Raw genomic sequence first — 20,486 nt, 5'->3', positions numbered from 1 at the left:
AGCGCATGCGCTGCTCTGCGGCATGCTGTATTGGAATATGGAATAGAAGCCCTGCCCACTCTCCGCCCACATTTGTCAATGGCTTGTGTCATTGTCCTTCGTAAATGCTGACTTCTGATTCGTTAATAGGCTTGTTAGTCCCTCCTTAGTACCGCCTTGTCTTCATTTGTAACCTACCAGAGGACTGGTCCTTTTACCTCGGTTGTTACATGGTACGTATTTTTTAGTCTGTAAGCACTATTTTCTTAAAGTTTCTCCTATTGCAGGTGCAACACGCTTTCTTGCAACTTCAAGTGTGCCATGCGTGCTTCCACTTGCCGAGCAGCCGGGACAATGGCGGCCACTCATGTACAAGAGTTTGAGCTATTGGCATTGCAAATGACAATGCCTTTTTTATGTTAGTTAGCAAAACAGAGAAATGCCAATAGCTTAAACTCTCGCAAATGCAAGACCGCAATACAAAAATAGTATTTGGATTCAGTTACGACTTGCGCCTTTCTTTCATTGGAGCTGTTAGAGTTCGTCTTTCCATTTTAAAAATACATCATTTGTTCGGGTCATTTACGTAGGTTTTTTCCATTCTGTTTTTTGATAACCCACTTACACCCGTCACAAAATGACGACCTTTGCAGAACTGACCGACTCCAACTTCCTCCCATAACAACACAAACGCGTACACTCGCCATAGAACTCACAACTGTTTCGAAATGGCCGCGCCAGCACTGCCTCTTCACAGTAAAGACTTTACTACAGTGGATTTTTGTTAACCAGGAAGTCCCGCCCTCCCGAGCTTTGACGCGCACTCACTCCCCTTTGGCAACGAAGGGGAGGCGACATGTGATGTGATTGCAACTGTCGCCGCTCCATGTGGTGGTGGGACAGCTGAGCGGGCGGCTTCGGGAGAGCAGCTTTAAGGGTGTTTTTTCTGGCATAGAGGAAAGCTGCCCGCAGAGCGCGATGAATCGCGGAGATGCAGGTGCAGCGTCCTCTTCTGCTGACCATTTCACTGCTGAGCAACGGGACAACAAACTGTTGAGGAAGGCTGAGCTGAAAGTTGCTCTGGACTTCCCCTTGGAGGAGGCAGCTGCCTTTGACGGTAAGGGGAAACGTTCAGTGTTTTGTGTCCCGACATGCCCGGCTTTTGCCGTGGGCGTGTCTAAAAGTGCCTGCTTTGTACACTCGGACTGTTTTTTGCCTGCGTTTCTTCCAAATACAACGAATTCACTTACCTTGTCTATGTATGTGTTCCCTATGCAATAACTGACACATCGCACATATGTAAATTGCCAATAGTAGTGGAAGGAGACTGCACTTAATCCCTTTTCAGTCGGCATCTGTCACCAGTCGAAATGCCAGTGAATCAGTTGCCGGTGGCTTGTGAAGTGTCTCATGGGTGCAGTTGATCACATATGGAATTGTTTACCCAAAGAACTGATATTAAGAAAGTTTAGTTGGTACAAGTTGCTTTTTGTAACTGGCTATCTATGTTTATTATAATGCCTTTCAATACATTAGGTGTTTTTTTTAGCCAGTTGATCGTTTATTGTTTATTGTGCTGAGCATGTAGTTCATTATAATAATAATAAAAAACGTAAAATACTTCAGAATGTGGTTGTAATGGGTTGTATAGTTTTAACAATTACATTTGTTGAAAGTAGGGTCACCAAACGTCCCAGGTTTACCCCGACACTTCAGGTTTTTCGTTGACTGTCGCAACCTCCACACAGTTTTTTAATTACACCTGATAAATATCCCTATTCCTAGTACATTTTTATCCTGGGTTCTTATGTCAAGATTGAAAAGAAAAGCGGTCACTTGTAGTTTTTTAGTGCGCCTGCTTCTATTGGTCTACAATGCCATGTTAAGGCTGATTGTTTCTGCCCATACATGTCTAACAGCATTATTCAGGACCAAGAAGATCACTATGGTCTCTCCTTCCTTTTTTTATTTATTTAAGAAATCTGCTTGAGGTTCTGATATCTGCATAGACCATCTACGTCATTCATGCATACAAACTGCAGTAGTTTTTAGTAATTGGAACTGCCAGAGCCTGAACTTGATTCACATTGATAATGGTATAGATCTGCTAACCATACATACCCCTGGGCATTTCTGTATTAGTGTCAGTATTAGGACGTTTCTCCCCTAGGACATTTCTAGAGAGAATCCTTATACTACTCAGTATTTTGCCCAAGGCCCTCTGCGGAACTGTACCCAGTAGCGGAAGCATGGCTGCCTGTGTAGGGCTGAATATGACTTTCACGCCAACCTGATTTTCAGTATTTAGATCTTCATATGTTCTACTGATGTTAAGTGTTTTTGTAGTACCTTAACTGCTTGAGAGCGGTTTTCAGAATTTCTTAATCATATTGTTGACATTGGATGCATGTTTTATTTTTATTTTTCTGGCGTAAGTGCTCTGAGATTAAACATGGGGTATTCTTCTAGGGGTATTCATTCATTTTAATTTTTCCATGAAACTCGGCGGATTTTTTATATTTTTTTAATTACAAAGAAGCTTTAACTTTACTAAAATGGTGTAAAAACTCCTCAGTGCCTTCCAATAAAGATTTTTCCTATGAAACCTGACATTGAGGCACTTCCCCAGAAACGGATGCTTCATCAGATATCTGCTATAATCAGAAACATTGTCTTTAGAGCCCTGTTACAGTCAAATTCCAGATTCACCTAAGGCACTATTATTGTCAGAACTTTATCATAGCCTGGATATTGGCCTAGTCTGGAAATTAGATGTATCTGAGTCTTGGTGTAGACTGAACCCTGCCATGAACACAATAGTGGCGTAATCGCTTCTCTAGTATAATCTAAACCAAATTCTTCGAGCCATGTTGTAGTCCAAGCTCTTACTTTCTGGGAGTTCTGTCACACAGAGCCCGGGCATGGTCTGAAAAAAATTAAAATAAATGAGAGCACTGGCTTTATGGAAGCCTTCTCATAATGAGTGGCACACATACACAACCCTGTTGCATAGCGACTTGGCCTATGTTTATTATAGACCAGAAACCTAGAAATATTATTACATTTCCCTTTTGTATGTTTGGAAAATTAAATGCTACATTTTATATTGTGAAGATGGGTAAAATAATAGGAACACGTGTTAGATGGGTAAGCACAAGGGTGTGAAAAATGTTTTCCGCGTCTAGAACACCATTAAGACTTGGGTGTAAGTTGCTAAGACTAATCAAAATCAATACAAATAATGTTTACAATGTGACTGTGTGTGGGATTGGTACACTTTTTTTATTTGGGTTCAAATGAGGAAAAACACACACAAACTGTAATTTGTGAATTCTCACAGGTAAAATTCTGGTGGGAAGTACCCGGCTTGACACTAAAGGATTGCATTTTTTACATAAAATGGTCCATCTATTGAAAGATGTTGCAATATGTTTTACAATCTAATCATGAAAACATAAATAAAGAGGGAGTTAGAGTATAAAAGCTGGGGTCGCCCTCGAAACACGATTTATAACACAGAAAAAAGGAATCCAACAGATTTATAGGGAAGTCTAGTTTGTGCACAGGATAAATCACAAAGTTTTCAGTGAAACCCTCACCCACCAGGGTTACCCGTTGGTGGCATGCTTCATCATAGGGTCCTTCCCGTTCCGCTGTGGAACAGGGCGTGCTAGGACCTACGAGTTACGAGGGAGCACTTCTGTTGTCCGCTAGATCCTGAAGAATAGCCAATAGGAGTAGGCTAGAAACATGTCGACCATTAGGAGATAGGAACATTACCCCCTTTTCCCTAATATTTCCCCTATTTTTTTAACCATACAGATAAGGTGTCGGAATAAAATAATCATAACCCACTAGCCAGGTATTTTTAAAGATTCTCACTTCCCCCACTCCTCCCTCACAGACCATCTTGTCTCTCAGTAGTCCTCTCGCATAACTCGTAGGTCGCAGCATGCCCCGTTCTGCAGCGGAACGGAAAGGACCCTATGCTGAAGCATGCTACTAAGGGGTAACCCTGGTGGGTGAGGGTTTCACTGAAAACTTTGTGTTTTCTCCTGGGCACATACTAGACTTTCCTATTAATCTGTTGGGTGCCTTTTAGGTTTTGCCTCGCCGAAGATGCGCTCTGCGCATCTTTTCGGCGCAGGCGAAATCCTGTTGAGAACCGTAGGGTGGCTTGGTTCGGCCCTCGTCCTTGATTGGCTGGCTCCGTAAACGGAGCCTTGCCATTGGACGAGGGGCCTGTCCGTCAATGCCGGACCAGACACGGGGGCGTTCCCGACATTCTTTGGCTTTTGCCGACGTCACGGGACGCCGGGAACGCCCCCGTGTCTGGTCCGGCATTGCCGGCACTGTAGGGAATTGGACTGTAGGGAATTGGACGGAGGGGCCTATAACCGGCGGGTCACGGGTTCAAATCCCGGCTCAGCCTTTCCCTGCTTAGAAAGCGGTACAGTGCGTACTTTCTCTCGGGTTCATAGGGGTTCGAAATCAAACTTCGCAGAGTTCTAGGCGCGATGAAAAGAACACCGCGTGTTCAGTGATGACGGCTTCATTATCGCCGAGGAGCCGTGCTGTAAAGCTTCTTCCCGCACAGCAGGCGGTGTATCGACCAGACCTTCCCTGGAAAGGTATCCGCGTGTCTCGGCTGCACGTGCTCTCAATGGGTTAATAAAAAGGCTCGGCTGCAGAAGTAAATGAGTTTTCACTGTACACAAAAGCGGCACAGAGTCGGCGTTTTTGTATCTGTAACTCGGACCTGCTAATCTATCAGTGGCCCCTTTAATAAGCCGGGCGGCCGGGGGTGCGGGGAGGGAGGCACGGATCCTTTTTTGCTACACTTGAATAGCTCCTTCAGAGCAAATGAAAATGGAAAGCTTTGTTTTCCCGGATCACTCACTGGGCTGACATTCAGATAAGGGGAAGGGAGGGCGGTGAGACGGAGGGAGGGAGAGGGCGAGAGAGTGCAAAGGCAAGGCGAGCAGTGCCAAGCCAGCCGCGCCCTTTGTCAACCTGGGCCGGTGCCAGGGCCGGTCCTCTGCTGGCTGCGTCTGGAGGTCACATTCGGATGCGCGGAGCCCGCAGGTCACCCGAGGGAAGAGATCGGGACACGTTTACTGCTCTGCCGGAGCGCGGCGACGCCTGGCCCCCTCCGCGCTGATCTGGGCTTCTCCGGGCTGCAGTGCGCCCCCCCCCCCCCCTCCCTCGACCGCTGGGACGACCAACCGGTGGCTCTGGGCCCCTCCGTGAAGGTGGCTCTGTGCACCCCCTGAGGACCAGTCTGCCTCCGACCTACCCTTACGCGGCATCGCAGGCCACTGGAGTCTGGACAGGTGGCGTGGCCGGGGCCAGGTGAGGCCATGCCGGGCAGGGATGCGCCGCTCTGGAAGGATGCGCCCACTGTGGAGCAGTCACCAGGGACCTGTCGCGTGAGCTCCCGACGTGGTCTGCCTCGAACCTCCGTGCTGGAAGCCGGTCAGGCTGTGTGGAGCATGGCACTAGAGTGTGCACTAGTGAGTGACTTTGGAGCGTAACCTACCCCAAGGATTACATCTTTTTTTCGGGAAGAGCTGCATTTTGGCCACGTCGAGGGAATGCAAGCGGAGGGAGTGGAAAGTACGTAATTCTCGGCTGCTTTTGCCTGGCAGAAATATAGGTCGGATCTACCCCCTCGCCCCGCTTGTTGCGTTTCACCTGCCGTGGTGGTAGTTAGTTTGAATCCTGGTGGAAGAGGCGTGGGCGGCTGAATGTATTGGTGTGATCCTGTCTCAGATACGGATTAGCACGGCAGCGTTACGGCCCAGGAGGGCGCTCCTGGACGAGATGTGGACCTGGCAATCCTTTTCACACTCCCGGCTCCAGCACTTGACCACACAGTGTGATACTGGGCAAAGCATTGTATCTCTCTTTGCCCTCATTTCCATTTAGATATGATTTGAGTGTTTGCAAACCTGCTGATGAAGCCTTACGCCTGCGTTATGGTGCACACAACTGAATGTTTGTTGCAGTAGCGCGGTTTTTGTTAGGTCATGTGGTTGTGTATTACTAATACTGCTTCAAAGCGCTGTGCTGAATTATGGAACGGGAAAAGAGGGGGATACTATGGGAGCTGGATGCTTGTATAGCGCTTATGCCCTCTTGATATTGTTGTAAGCACAAAGTTTGTTGGCTTCTTTTTAAAGGCAGGTGTCACTGCCCAGGCCCCATGAAATTGCCATGTCACAGCAGACAGGCTGAGCGCGCGACCCGATAAGGTGCCAAGAAAACGTTTTCAGCCTAGATTTCTCTACCCTGGATTCCTCGGCGTGATAGCAGAGGCGCGACAGCTGTACCCAAGCGAGTTGTATAACGAGGTGACGTCAAGATGGACGGGGCGTTTCCACGTCACTGACTCGTTTGCTGTGCGAGCAGGAGAAAGACTTGCAGAGGAAACCACAGTCTTACTTCCGAAAAATTATCAAGGCACATATTTGATATTCTTGAACCAGCGGGGTCTCACGAGGCCAGCCGCAGAATTATCTGATATCATGCACATGTTCAGTAAGATCATTCTGCTACATGAACCCGAAAGCCACGATGTCACAGTAGTTGTAATAAACACAACAGGTGACGTTTAAAAATTGTCTCTGCACTGTCACATGAGAACATTCAGTGTTAAGTACACCCTGTGCTGCGAAGAGGGAAGGCGTCAAGTTCAGAACCTGCGTCCATCTTTATCAGTTCCAGGACACGTGCATGGCTGCCACAGATAAACAAATCGTCTATAGGCAGGTTGTGCGTGGATATGCTTTGCTCTGCACATAATGTGTCAGACTGTGGGCCACAAAGGTAAAAACAACACTTTAAAAAGATTAATAAGTGCTCAGTATTACCAACAGCTGCCGCCGTTTTCGATGTTGGGAGGTTGGTGCAGTCTCCAATTCCGAACACATTGGGATACTTCTTGTGTTGCAGGGTCTCCTTGTTTACATCCACCCAGCCCCCAGCATCCGACACGGGACTGTTCACCAGCACATCCGGGGGCCCCATGGGAGGAGTGACGTGGAGCATTTCATACTGTGCAAGCAAAAAAACAAAAGTATTTGTATTTAATTTGCCCCATCTGACAATATTCTGTCTAGCAACTGAAATATGGAGTCCATATAAGCTTCCACATCAACAGCCTTCTGGGTTTCCTCCTCCCTGCACAGCTGACCGGGACATTATCCAGTGGGTGTCACTATACACGGGCAGGCGCGTGCACACCTGTGCATGAACCCAACCCCCACGCCTGCCACCTACCTGCCTGCCTTTCCAAATAACTCCATTCAGAAAGCCGCAAAGAAATTTGTGTATACCAAGGCTTCGTAGTGTTAAATCCAGCTCATGCCTCTCTAATCCACCACGTGGCACTCCCGCCCCCTGTATCTTAGTCAGTATTTGTAAAGTGCAACTCTTGCAGGTTCCTGCTTTATCCCTTTGCAATGTTTTTCTTTCTTTCTTTCTCTTCCTCCTTCTTTCCTTTTTGTGAATTTTCCCCTCTCTTGCTCTCAGTAAATGTCTGATGCAATAAAATAAGTGCCGGTCTGCAAAAATGAGCCTGTGGGCCCCACCGTCAACCACTGGTTCAAATTAAGCATTGCATGCAGCAGAAACATAAATGACAAAATACATAAATGGTGCCCTGCAACCAGTAATTGAACGGCTTCTCCCCAGAACCGCAGAAGTGAATCGCCTTCAATGGGGAACACCCACTCCTTAGCTCCAAGCAGTCAGTTTAACTTTAAAAGGAACCTTGTTAGACAAATACCGACATCTTTTAAAGAATCTCATCATTCATGAAGAGGGGCAAGAGATTATTTATTTATGTTTACAAAAAACATAAATAAAAATAATGTCAAGAGCAATGCCAATAGCTCTAACTTTAACAAAGGCAAAACCATTGCATTGTAAATGCTTGTTTCTGTGTTACAACCTAATCAGACCTCAGCAAACAAAGGGACGTTCTGGAGGCCTTGTGATTGTGAAGCAAGATTGGATAGAAGAACATTTTCTTTATTTTCACTAAAGGCCCCCTTAAACTCCTAATGGGTCTTAATGCTGAAATTGGACCCAACACAATGTGTCCCAATTTCAGCACTAATTCGTGGAACTAAATAGTGTGATATCTCCGAGTCCCTCTACCTCTCCCTCTACTCGCTTATCTTCCATCCCCTTCCGTTACTTATGTTCTTCTGGGTCTTTCTTATCCTTTCTCTTCAGCCTTTGTTTTGAGCTCTTTCAAGCATTCTTTTCCTGTATTCTAGTGTCTCATTCATCCCTTCTCTTCCATTTGCACTATATAATTTCGCTGTATCCTCTTTTCTACTCTGCACTGTATGCTCTCGCTCTCATCGGTCTTATTTCCTATTACCTCTCTGGGTTCTCTCTGACCCTTCTCGTCCCTTTCCTCTGATATTTATCACCTCGTCTCAGCCCTTTTATCTCTACAATCTTTTTTCCTTTCCCCTGTGCTCCGTGGTCCCTTAATGTGCTCTCCCATGTTTCCCTTTGAAGACCAGTTTTTCTCTGTTAAAGCACAGCTATCTCATGTGTTGAGTTTGTTCACTTGTAACATAGATAGCTAATTGTAGAGTGCCACTAGCCGCATGCTACTGGCCAAAAAGGTCCACATATTCCAGACAATTCTCTATCCATGAGTTATTGTTAAGTCGGGTATATTGCCTGCGTAGGGCTTATTCTTTTGTTATGGAATTAGGAAAATATATAGATTAGAAGTGCTTGTGGGATTTCTTTTTTTTCCCCTTCATTTTATACTCTGGATTCATATACATTTTCCCCTTTCATTATTCTTCATAGATCAAATTGCATTAATTAAAGAGCTCCATGCGTTTCAGGCTGCCTGCTCTTTATCCAGGGGCATCACATCAAACAAGAATCTGTGCAATGAAACATACAGTGGGAAATTTGAATCAGTTTACAAAAAGCACCAGTAGGTAGTTCATTTATTATTATTTATATTTAATTCACTCGTTACAGTGTGTGATCTGTATTTTAGAGCACATAATGCTAAACGTTTTACTAAAGTAAAAATTCACTATCTGTTCAATCAAAACGTGGTTGGGCAGCAATTCAGTTAAATTCTTTATTCAGCCATAAAATACACTAACCGAAAAAAAGAAAGTAATTTAGATATTCTGCATCTTTAAAAAAACAGAAAATTAAAAAAGATACCATAAACACACATCTAGTTTGATATTAAAAAAAAGTCTGATAGACTAAAACAATTCATAAACATATTAAAATCTCATAGATGAATAAAAAACGATCGATAGTCATATTAAAATCATCACAAATGTATCATTTAGGGCTAAAGTGGATCAAGGGCATCTGGCTTACAATCAGCAGAAAGTCCCAACTTTTTCTCCATCCAATTGCTTACTAGACATAGTTAACTACAGCCAAGCAAATATTGAGTGAAGGCAGCAATTGTATATAAAGCATGGCTTCCCTCCCTGCTGTCCCATATTCAGACTGCATTTTAGAAAACTGTGCATTTAACATTTTCTGTGCAATCGCTATTGCACCTACTCAATGCCCAGAAGCAACCGTTAAGTGTTTGATTGCACAAGGGAGAAATGACCTCTGGGATAATGTATGTTAGAAAGGGGATCTTAGAATTGGTCGAGCGAAGTCGGGAGGCCTCCTGGCGAGGTTCCTCCCCTAGGATCGTACAGATGAGCAATCACTCCACTACAGATGGACACCACACAAGGATAGATTCTTAACGTTTTTATGAACAATTAAGGCAGGTAATCGTAACTGTACAGGTTCAACTGGACCAAGGGGTCCTCTCGGGTTTAGTCACTGAGGGAAGGGGGTAGCGGGACAGTCTTGGTACCAGCCTGGTACGGGGATACCCTTCGCTCAGCTCTCAATCCTCGAGCCGGGGAGGGTTCCTCCAGGTCGGGCCGCTGCAGCACCAGCAGGGCTCCAGAAGATGGTTTCAACGAAGATGGGCCGCGGCAGCGCCAGCAGGGCTCCAAAGGTGGTTTCAACGAAGATGGGCCGCGGCACCGCCAGCAGGGCTCCAAAGGTGGTTTCAACGAAGATGGGCCGCAGCAGCGCCAGCAGGGCTCTAAAGGTGGTTTCAACGAAGATGGGCCGCGGCAGCGCCAGCAGGGCTCCAAACGGGGGGTTACGGGTTTCACGTGGATGAGTTCGTCTCGGGGTCTCTCAACTCCAGGATACAACTCCCGACCTGCTTCAGGGCTGCCCCAGGTATAGGTCTGGTGTTCTTTAATGTCCGGACCCTCGCACCTGGGGGGGGTCGGAGGGGCCGGGATGAGTGTGTCCAGACACCCAGCAGGGGGGTGGAGCCAGCGCCCAGGGAGGCCGGAGGCGTTCGAAACCAGGCGTCGCTGGATGGCTGGAGGACCATCGAAACCCTTCTCCTCATTGTTCCGTCAAGTGGCCGCTTTACCACCTGGTGGGAACCTGGTGCCTCGATGTTGGGGCTTCGCTGGGTCCGCGGCCTGGTCGTGGAGGATCCAAGATGTAGTCGGGGTCTGAGATGGTGGTCCGGGATCGGGGTCGGACTCGCAGAGTGGGGCGAGTAGGGGTTGCCATGTTCTAGAGAGGGGGAGAGCCGGTGGTCGCCCGGAGGGCGGCTCTCGTGAATGTTGGAGGGTGTCGCCCTCGGCCGGAGGACAGGGGTTGATGTCGTCCCAGGCCCGCCATGCGGGGGGAGTGGGACCACGCCACGAGGCTGGGTCCAACACACGTCCCCCCCAGCTGAAGGCAGGGAGAGTCACCCATCCTCTTGGGTACTCTCCTCGTCAAGGCGGAAGACGCGGGACAGGCTGTCTGCGTTGGCGTGGTGGCTGCCAGGGCGATGCTCCACCGTGAAGTCCATCTCTTGTAGGGAGATGGACCAGCGCAGCAACTTCGGGTTCTCCCCTCGCATCTACATCTGCCACTGCAGGGGTCGGTGATCAGTTTGCACCCGGAAGTGGGTGCCGAAGAGATAGGGTCTGAGTTTCTTGAGGGCCCACACCACGGCAAAAGCCTCCCGCTCAATGGTGCTCCAACGTTGTTCTCGGGCCAGCAGCCGTCGGCTAATGAAGGCCACCGGTTGATCAATTCCTTCGGCGTTGGCTTGGGAGAGAACCGGCTATATTAGGGGGCCTGGAGCACGGGAGCGGTGCACATGGCTGTCTTTAGGGTCTCAAAGGCGGTCTGACACTCGGGGGCCCAGTGCACCTTCTGTGGCTGTCTCTTGGAAGTGAGTTCCGTGAGGGGGCTCACAATACTGCTGTAGTCCTTTATGAAGCGCCGGTAATACCCAGTGAGCCCCAGGAAGGCTCGGACTTCTGTCTGGGTGACCGGGGGTTCCCAGGCCAGGATGGCGTCGATCTTGGGTTGGAGGGGGGCCACCTGGCCGCTCCCCACTTGGTGCCCCAGGTAGGTCACGGAACCTTGGCCGATCTGGCATTTGATTGCTTTTATGGTCAATCCGGCCCGGCGGAGGGCTGCCAAGTCTTCCCGGAGGTGTTGGAGGTGTTCAGCCCAGTAGAGGCTGTACACCGCGATATCGTCCAGGTAGGCGGCGCTGAACTCCTAGAGCCCCGCCAGCACCTTATTCACCAGTCTCTGGAATGTGGCGGGGGCTTTTTTCATCCCGAAGGGCATCACCCTGAAGTGGTAGTGGCCCTCGGGGTTGGAGAAAGCGGACCAGGACGACAGGGCTGGCCCATGGACTGTCGGAGGGCTCGATCACCCCCAGAGCCAGCATTTTGGATACTTCAGACTGAATGCAGGCCTGAACTCGATCGGGAACTTGGTAGGCCTTGTGTCGCACAGGCGGGCTATCCCCGGTGTCGACGTCGTGGACGCACCACAGGGTGACTCCGGGGGTGAGAGAAAATAAATCGGCAAATTGTTCCAATAGCTCTTGGCAATCTCGGCGTTGTTCTGGGGTCAGGGTGGAGGAAAGGTTGACTCCTTCCACGGAGCCGTCCTTTTCGAGGGCGTTCAGGAGGTCTGGTAGGGGTCTGGTAGGGGTTCGGAGTCGTCTTCAGCTCCACTGTCGGTAGCCATCAGGAGGCTAAGTTCTGATCGGACAAAGTGCGGTTTGAGTCTGTTGGCGTGGAGGACCCTGAGAGGGTTCCTAGGGGACTCCATGTCCACCAGGTAGGTGACGGGGCCGTTCCACCACCTTGAAGGGCCCAGTCCACTTGTCCTGGAGGGCACATGGTTCAACCGGGGACATGACCCAGACCTGTTGGCCGGGCTCGAATTCAATAGAAGAGGCTTTTTGATCATACCAGCGTTTCATGTCTTCTTGGCTGGCTTCGAGGTTGGTCTTGGCAAGTTCCCGGAACCGCTGAGTCTGGTTCCAGAGGGACAGGAGGTACCGGTATACGTCGGGGGGAGCATCTTGGACGGTCACCTCCCAGCCTTCTTTGACCAGGCTTAGGGGACCCCAGACGGGGTGCCCGTACAGTATTTCGAAGGGGCTGAATCCCAGGGACTTCTGAGGGACCTCCCGATAGGCGAAGAGGAGGCAGGGCAGCAACACGTCCCACTGGCGTCATAAGGGCTCCTCCAGGCCCATGATCATCCCCTTGAGGGTTCGATTGAAACGTTCCACCAGTCCGTTCCCTTGGGGGTAATAGGGGGGGTCGTAAATTTATACGTGACCCCGCATTGCTGCCACAGCGACTTCATGTAGCGGGAAATAAAGTTCGTACCCCGATCACTGACGACTTCTCGGGGGAAGCCCACCCGGGAGAAGATCCCCATCAGCGCCCGGCCCACCACGGGAGCCGTCCCGGTCCGGAGAGGGATGGCTTCAGGATAACGGGTGGCATGGTCCACCAGGACGAGGATGAAACGGTGACCTTGGGATGTTCGGGGCTCCAGGGGCCCCACGATGTCGATCCCCACCCGCTCGAAGGGGGTGTTGACGACTGGGAAAGGTTGCAGGGGGACCTTGAGCTTTCCGCCGCTCTTCCCGCTGGCTTGGCAGGTGGGGCAAGTCCGGCAGTGATTGATCACATCATTCCTCATCTTGGGCCAGTAGAAATGGGTCACCAGGCGGCTGTATGTCTTGTCCTGCCCCAGGTGCCCGGCGAGGGGCACATCATGCGCCAGATGTAGGAGAAAGTCTCTGAACCGGAGGGGAACCACCAGCACCCGGCTGGCCCCCAGCTCGGCAATCTTCTTCTCACTGTAGAGGAGCTCGTTGTCCCAATAGACCCAGTGGGCCCCCGAGGCATCCCCGGTGCTCTGAGCTGCGGCTTGCTGTCGGATCCTTTCGAGGGAGGGACACGTTTTTTGCTCTTGACTGAACTGTTCTCGAGTGGGGCCACCTTCTTGGCGCCATTGGGCCAGTTCCGGGAGGTCGCTGAGCGGGGCAATTTCTTCACAATTGGGCCCCTGTGGACCGGGTTCAGGGTCGGTGTCTTCGGAGACGACGGACGGTAGTGGCTCGGGCCATTCTGGTTCTTCGGTAGAGGCGACGGCTCGGGTGGCCATGGATCGGGTTGTCGCACAGGCCCACTCGGGGAGGCCTAGCATCCCCAGATGCTCTCTCCTCTCGACGTCGGCCCCGGGGGAACTCTCGAGGTCGTTTCTGAGGAGGCAGTCTACGGGGGCATCGTCTCGTACGGTCACGTTCAGCATGCCCGACACCCCCCCCCCCATTCAAAGGGGACGCGGGCCATCTGGCACAGACTCTCGGAATTATCCGCTGACCGTACTGGGCACAGTACATTGGGCAAGATTTGATCCGGGGTCACCAGGTGGCAGCGGACGGCCATCACGCTGGCTCCCGTATTGCGTAGTGCTTCGGCCCGGTGTCCATTGATAGTGACCCATTGGCTGTACTTCTGAGTGTTGGCCGGTATTGGGGCCCGCGGGACCATGTCTCTTTCGCCCAGACATACCTGGGACATGGCTGCGGGCTCCCACTCGGTCTGGTCTTGGCCAAAGTCTTCCTCTTCACCCTGCTCCTCCCCCAGGGAGGCGGCGACCTGGCGGTTTTGCGGACCGGTGGTGTTGGGTGGCTGGTTTCTGGGAGAGTTGGGGTCATTGGCGTAGTGACCGGGTCGCTGGCATTTGTGGCAGATAAGGTTCGAGCGGGGCCCCGGCCGTGCTGGGGGGGCTCCCCTTCCGAACAGGGGAGGTGAAGTGTTGGTGGGGGGCACCGCGGCGGTGTCCCTGCCCCGGCCTTGGCCTCCTCCTCCGCCTCGCTGATGGTGGGATCGCTGGTGAGCTCGGCCCTGGTCTCCCATCAAGTTTCGGGGAACCCGGGTGCTTTCCCATCGATCGGCTTCGATGGCGAGTTTCCGTGGCTCGGTCAGTTTGCTGTCGAGGAGATGCTGCCTGAGTTCGACAAAACAGTTGTTGGAGAGGTGCTCACATACAATGAGGTTGAACAGCTGCTCGTAGGTGGTGACCTGGCTGCCTTTGATCCACCCTACTAAGGCTCTACTATAAAAGTTCATATACTCCACCCAGGTGGTACCGGGGATCCTCATGCAGTCTCGGAATCGCTGCCGGTGCATCTCGGGGGTGAGCCCATAGCGAGTAAGGAGGGCGGCTTTCATGTGTTCGTACGAGGTCATCTCGGCGTCGGGAAGCTGTAGCAGGGCGTCTCTTCCCTCATTGACGAACCTCCCCCACAACCCGGCACCCCAGTCTTTTTGCGGTATGCGGTGTGAGGTCATGGCTACCTCGTAGGCCTTAAACCATTGCTGGATGTCGTCGTTTTTATAGTACTCTCTGACGACATCTTTGGGGATGTGGACCTTTATGTCTGCAGGAGGAGGGGTGCTCCGGCTCCCGGAGGTGCTGGTGTCCCCGTGTTTAGCCTTAATTTCTAGTTCCTTTAACCCGCGCTCATGCTTGTACGCGAGCTTCTTCTCTTCCAAATCCCTCTGCCTTCTTTTCTCTTTCCCTGTAGCTGTAGTTGTTCAAGGGCTATCTTTTTTTCGGCCAGTTGTAGTTCCCCATCTAAGCGGAGTCTAGCCAGCTCCAATTCGTGGAGCCGGCTCCTCTCTCGTTCTCGGGCATCCTCGTGGGAGAGGCCCGTGTTTCTTTCCTCCGCTGGGGTTGCGATGTTCTCTGGGTGCACCTCGGGGATCGTGATGACGTTGTTCTGGGGTGGCGTCGCTCCTGTCTCCACCCATGTTTGCAGGGCCTGTTTGAGATCGTCTTTGGTGCTTAGTCCAGTGGTAGCGATGCCCAGGTCCTTGCAGAATTGCTTCAATTCTTTGTGGCTGTAATCTTCTAACCGTTCCATCTGGAACTCTGAGGTCGGTCTGGTTTCCTTGGTAGTCATGGTCGTAGTGTGTTTTCGTTAGTAGTGGGCGAGTTACTCTCTGTACGATCTGCGTCGGCTCGGATCGCACCGCCTGCCACCAATGTTAGAAAGGGGATCTTAGAATTGGTCGAGCGAAGTCGGGAGGCCTCCTGGCGAGGTTCCTCCCCTAGGATCGTACAGACGAGCAATCACTCCACTACAGATGGACACCACACAAGGATAGATTCTTAACGTTTTTATGAACAATTAAGGCAGGTAATCGTAACAGTACAGGTTCAACTGGACCAAGGGGTCCTCTCGGGTTTAGTCACTGAGGGAAGGGGGTAGCGGGACAGTCTTGGTACCAGCCTGGTACGGGGATACCCTTCGCTCAGCTCTCAATCCTCGAGCCGGGGAGGGTTCCTCCAGGTCGGGCCGCTGCAGCGCCAGCAGGGCTCCAGAAGGTGGTTTCAACGAAGATGGGCCGCGGCAGCGCCAGCAGGGCTCCAAACGGGGGGTTACGGGTTTCACGTGGATGAGTTCGTCTCGGGGTCTCTCAACTCCAGGATACAACTCCCGACCTGCTCCAGGGCTGCCCCAGATATAGGTCTGGTGTTCTTTGATGTCCGGACCCTCGCACCTGGGGGGGTCGGAGGGGCCGGGATTAGTGTGTCCAGACACCCAGCAGGGATGTGGAGCCAGCGCCCAGGCAGGCCGGAGGCGATCAAAACCAGGCTGGAGGACCATCGAAACCCTTCTCCTCATTGTTCCGTCAAGTGGCCGCTTTACCACCTGGTTGGAACCTGGTGCCTCGATGTCGGGGCTACTCTGGATCCGTGGCCGAGGTCGGGCCGAGGCCAAGGGGCCTGGTCGTGGAGGATCCAAGATGTAGTCGGGGTCTGAGATGGTGGTCCGGGATCGGGGTCGGACTCGCAGAGTGGGGCGAGTAGGGGTTGCCGAGTTCTAGAGAGGGGGAGAGCCGGCGGTCGCCCGGAGGGCGGCTCTCGTGAAGGTTGGAGGGTGTCGCCCTCGGCCAGAGGACAGGGGTTGATGTCGTCCCAGGCCCGCCATGCGGGGGGAGTGGGACCACGCCACGAGGCCGGGTCCAACAATGTATAGTTCTGGTATGTCCAGTAAATAGTTGACACTTTTTACGTGAGCAAGCTAAGGAATCTTCTTTGCCTTGCAGAGTTGCATACAATCCAGCAATACCCTACGATTTTCAGGTCTTGCCTATGCAGCGCTTGCGCTGTCTCTTTGAGACATACTGTATTCAGGATATGGGTAAAAAGCGCCAACCACTTATCAACCATATTTTTTTAATTGGCTCCTGCCCCTGTCCTTTGTAAATGATGGCATTTCATCGGTCAATAGGCTTAGTAGTCCCTCCTTGGTACTGCCTTGTCTCTTCTTGTAACCTCCCACGAGGACAGCCCCTGTTTTATGTGTTGTTACTCCATAGGTTCTAATCACATCCTCAAGGCACTAATTCCTTAAAAGGCTTCAGGCAGGACACACAATTGGTCCTAAGCTAGGCTGGCAGTGGTTACTTCCCTCACTAGAACATCTCACCTTTATATGAGACCATCTATAAATGTCTCTTCATCAGCTCCACGCAGAGTACAACCTAATCCGAAATGAATGTAATAATTCTTTTGTCACAGTACAAAGCTACTAATTGTATATATGGACATAGCTATTTGAATGTACTATAACTGTCTTGCATGTACTATAACTGTCTTGCATGCAATGCATTATGGGTAGGATGGATTTACCATATCTTCTGCAGGGGGCAGTATCATAATTGACCAAAACAGGCCCCCTTTTGGCCACATATGATACTGCATCCTACTACATGGCTAGGTAAAAAACATTGCCATTCATAATGGCAATAATAACTCCAACTTTGTAGACATGCAGTGCTGGTGCCTTACTCTCTAGGGACCTCTAGGAGCAGCTTGCGGTACGGCTCCTAGACATGCAGTGCTGGTGCCTTGCTCACCAGGGACCTCTAGGAGCTGCTTGCAGTACTGCACTGAGACATGCAGTGCTGGTGCCTTGCTCACTAGGGACCTCTAGGAGCAGCTTGCGGTACTGCGTGAGACATACATTGCTGGTTGCTGGCTCACTAGGCAAGCATTTGAATATGCACTAGGTCTCGCATTACTGAAAGTATGAGCTAATGGCATTGCATTATTATTTGCACCGCCAATACCTCAAACTATTTGTAATGCGAGACCTATTGCATTGCAAATGCTTGTTAAACTAGTTTGTGGCTTAGTCCAAATGGACAGCCAGAAAAGGAGGGGGCGAGTTTAATATGATCTGAAACCTAATCAAGTCCTAATTTTGCAGGACTTATGCGAGTAGCAGTGCTCTGTGGGACTGTCAAGTCTTCAGAGGCACCCTTTGTCAATTCTCTAAATGGTTGAATGATTTATGGTTCCCTAGAGCCATAATGTGCTATAGATAAGCATTTTGCTTTATAAACATACACTAATTCTTTAAGAGGTTTAATCCTACATTTATTGAAAACATAACACCCTCTTTGCAACATACCTGTTGTTGCTGTCGCCACCACCCACTGCCTCACGAACGCTTTGCCGAGGGGAAGGGCCGAGTGCTGTGGCCGCCATTGTGCTGTAGATGCTCGGGGGCCGGAAACTACGATCCCCAGCATTCCCTGCGGCTGCTGGCGCCGCGTCACGCGCCAGGAGGCGCAAAAAGCTGGACCAGGGCTCCCGCAGCGTGGGACGAGCGCGGGCCAAGGGCAGGCCCGTCCACGCCCGTCGAAGCCAGGAGGAGGCAGGGCAAGGCCACCCCCATTACATCGGAATATTCGCCCTTTTGTTTATGAACTTGGTCAGTGACTTTGAATTCCTTACTATTGCTGACTGTATTATATTTGCTTTAGCTTTTGACTGTATTGATTGATTTAAGTATGAGTGAGTAAGGGTACTCGCAAAGAGGCAGGGGGTCAAGGGGTTGTGGGCACTCTCGACTCCTTCCTTATTAGGGCGGAGTTGGTTTTAATTCATGAAATAGAACTTACGCAAAGAAGACTCTCTTTGGATACACGTTGAGCTTCAATAGAAGCCCCCACAGGCAGGCCCCTTCTTAACTTAGTTAGTCCGGTTGAATGCAACTCGGACAGTACGCCCCAATTGGGTTCTGAACCTTTGATAGCAATCCCAGAAGACCCGCCCATCATAGTTATAGAACCAACTGCTACATCACTATCCCCACCCCCGATTGTGACTCGGTTGACACGACAATCGCAGTCAAAGGCCAGGGGGGTATGGCTCCAGTTGCCGCAAGGAAAAGAAAGGCGGGGTGTACCTCTTACCACTCAACAAACTAGTAAAGTGGCAAAAACAAAAGGTTCTGTTCGTGGTAAGAAAGGCCCCTTAGAAGAGGTAGCTGTTATTAGCTCCACTAGCCCAAGTGTCCCTAGAAGCCAATGTCCCTGTAAGCAGCCCCAATTTGATTTGGAAGATGATATACTAATCAAATTAGAAGAAAAGTTAATGGTGTTGTTAAAACCCTTGTTAAATAAACTTGTAGACATTGACACTCAACTGAGTAGTATTGAGCAAAAACTCCTTTCCTCAACTAGTCAACTACCAAATGGAGGCTCAATAGCTCAGGGGGAACTGGGTACACGTTTGGCTTCTGGTTTAAATCGGCCTTTAACAGCCGATGATGTTATTACTAATGTAGGCATACAGGCCCTTGCACCAAACATTGCCAATGTCCACTCAGCACAAACTAATCCAGCCCATGAAGGTGTAATATCTGGGGAAATAATTTTTAAGGGTCTGAATAGGGGTGGTCCAGCAATTGTTCATGGTAAGGGACACCTCAATTTACCTCCTGAGTCTACACCTACACTGTTGTGCTCTCAAATGTTCCACCTACAGCACCTAACTCTGAGAAAGATTGGACTACACTAAGAAATAGCGCACTTCACCTGCTGGACACTAAAACAGGGTTGGGCAGCTACCTGTTCCAGGAGTTCAAAATGATTCGCAGGGTTCCCTGGATAGGCAAATCGAATAAAACTAGTAGGGGTGATTGCATAGTTTTGAACTTTGGGTCCCCTGATCTAGTAAACACAATTTTAGAAGAAGCAGGCACAAGGCAAATGGGTAGGGAGGGGATTCACATCTTACCTCTGTGCTTTTTCTCAAGCAACCCCCCCACCTTACCTCTACATAGACGCTACTGTCCACACCCAGGGGACGTATGAATACAATATGCCGACCTATAATCGATTTGATCAGTCTTTTTTAGACCTGGACGCACAGGATTGACAATCAGACAGGACGGTCAACGTTAATGAATGTGAGGGAAACCTATTATGGGATACATTAGTTTCTTGATTAACTACTATGAGGAAGGAACAAGAAGCACGGGAACGATCCAGTTAGTAGTTTTAGCCGACCATCAGTTACAGGCAGAGGGTGGCACAGGACCCGCACTAGCTGCTAGCGCTGAAATATCTAAGACCCCCTATAATTCCAAGAGAAGTAAAAATGATTTTGATCTTAACATTCTGATTTGGAATGTTGCAGGCCTTGAGTCAAGGCTAGCTGACTTAGACTGGTTGCATATAATATCCGGACAAGATGTCATAATGTTTCAGGAAACATGGGCTACACATGACCTGTACATAGAAGGGTTCCATTGTTTTAGCCTAACAGCACCTAAGCCCGACTTTGGTCGTGCATCCGGGGGTTTATTTATCGGGATCAGCATAGCATTTGGAGGGAGTATCTAGGTGATACCCACACACAGTCCCAATATACAAATATTGGAATATAAAAGACGGGTCCCTTTTTATTTAATCAATTTTTACGATAATGATTTCTATTCTGTCCCGAATAGGAACTTTATTGAGCTTTTTAGAATTATTTCAAACCTAGACAAATATCAAGGTTCAGATGAGTGTATTGGTATCTTTCTAGGGGGGAATTTTAATGCTAAAGTCCCAATTGAACCTCGGGGTATGTCTACATTATATGTAGACCCAGCTGTGCGAAGGGGCTTGGAATTAGACACTTTCCTTAGTGAGCATATCCATACCAATGTAATGGATTTGGCTCAATCTCCCACAAATCAGCAGGCGCCGACATTTAGAGGATGGGATTGTTTTTCAATTATTGATTTTATTTTTGTTTCCCCTTGCCTTGCAGACCGCCTACTAGCCGCTGAGGTTTAT

The 20,486-nt window shown here is 49.9% G+C and overlaps 1 protein-coding gene across 2 annotated transcripts in view; it reads left to right on the top strand.

Annotated features, from left to right (window-relative positions):
- The first annotated feature begins 799 nt into the window (after positions 1 to 799).
- EIF2AK1 (eukaryotic translation initiation factor 2 alpha kinase 1) overlaps positions 800 to 20,486 on the top strand; it is a 387,622-nt gene continuing 367,935 nt past the window's right edge. The window contains exon 1 of one of the 2 annotated variants that reach the window (XM_086940742.1): positions 800 to 1,096. In XM_086940742.1, the coding sequence (XP_086796868.1) occupies positions 958 to 1,096 (139 nt within the window). In that variant the 5' untranslated portion in view covers positions 800 to 957. The remainder of the gene's footprint in view (positions 1,097 to 20,486) is intronic. The other variant, XM_086940743.1, reaches the window with a different exon arrangement.

Source organism: Lissotriton vulgaris, chromosome 10 (genome assembly GCF_964263255.1).
Source record: "Lissotriton vulgaris chromosome 10, aLisVul1.2, whole genome shotgun sequence".
In the NCBI taxonomy this organism is placed as follows: domain Eukaryota; kingdom Metazoa; phylum Chordata; class Amphibia; order Caudata; family Salamandridae; genus Lissotriton; species Lissotriton vulgaris.
This window is presented reverse-complemented; position numbering and strand designations above follow the sequence as displayed.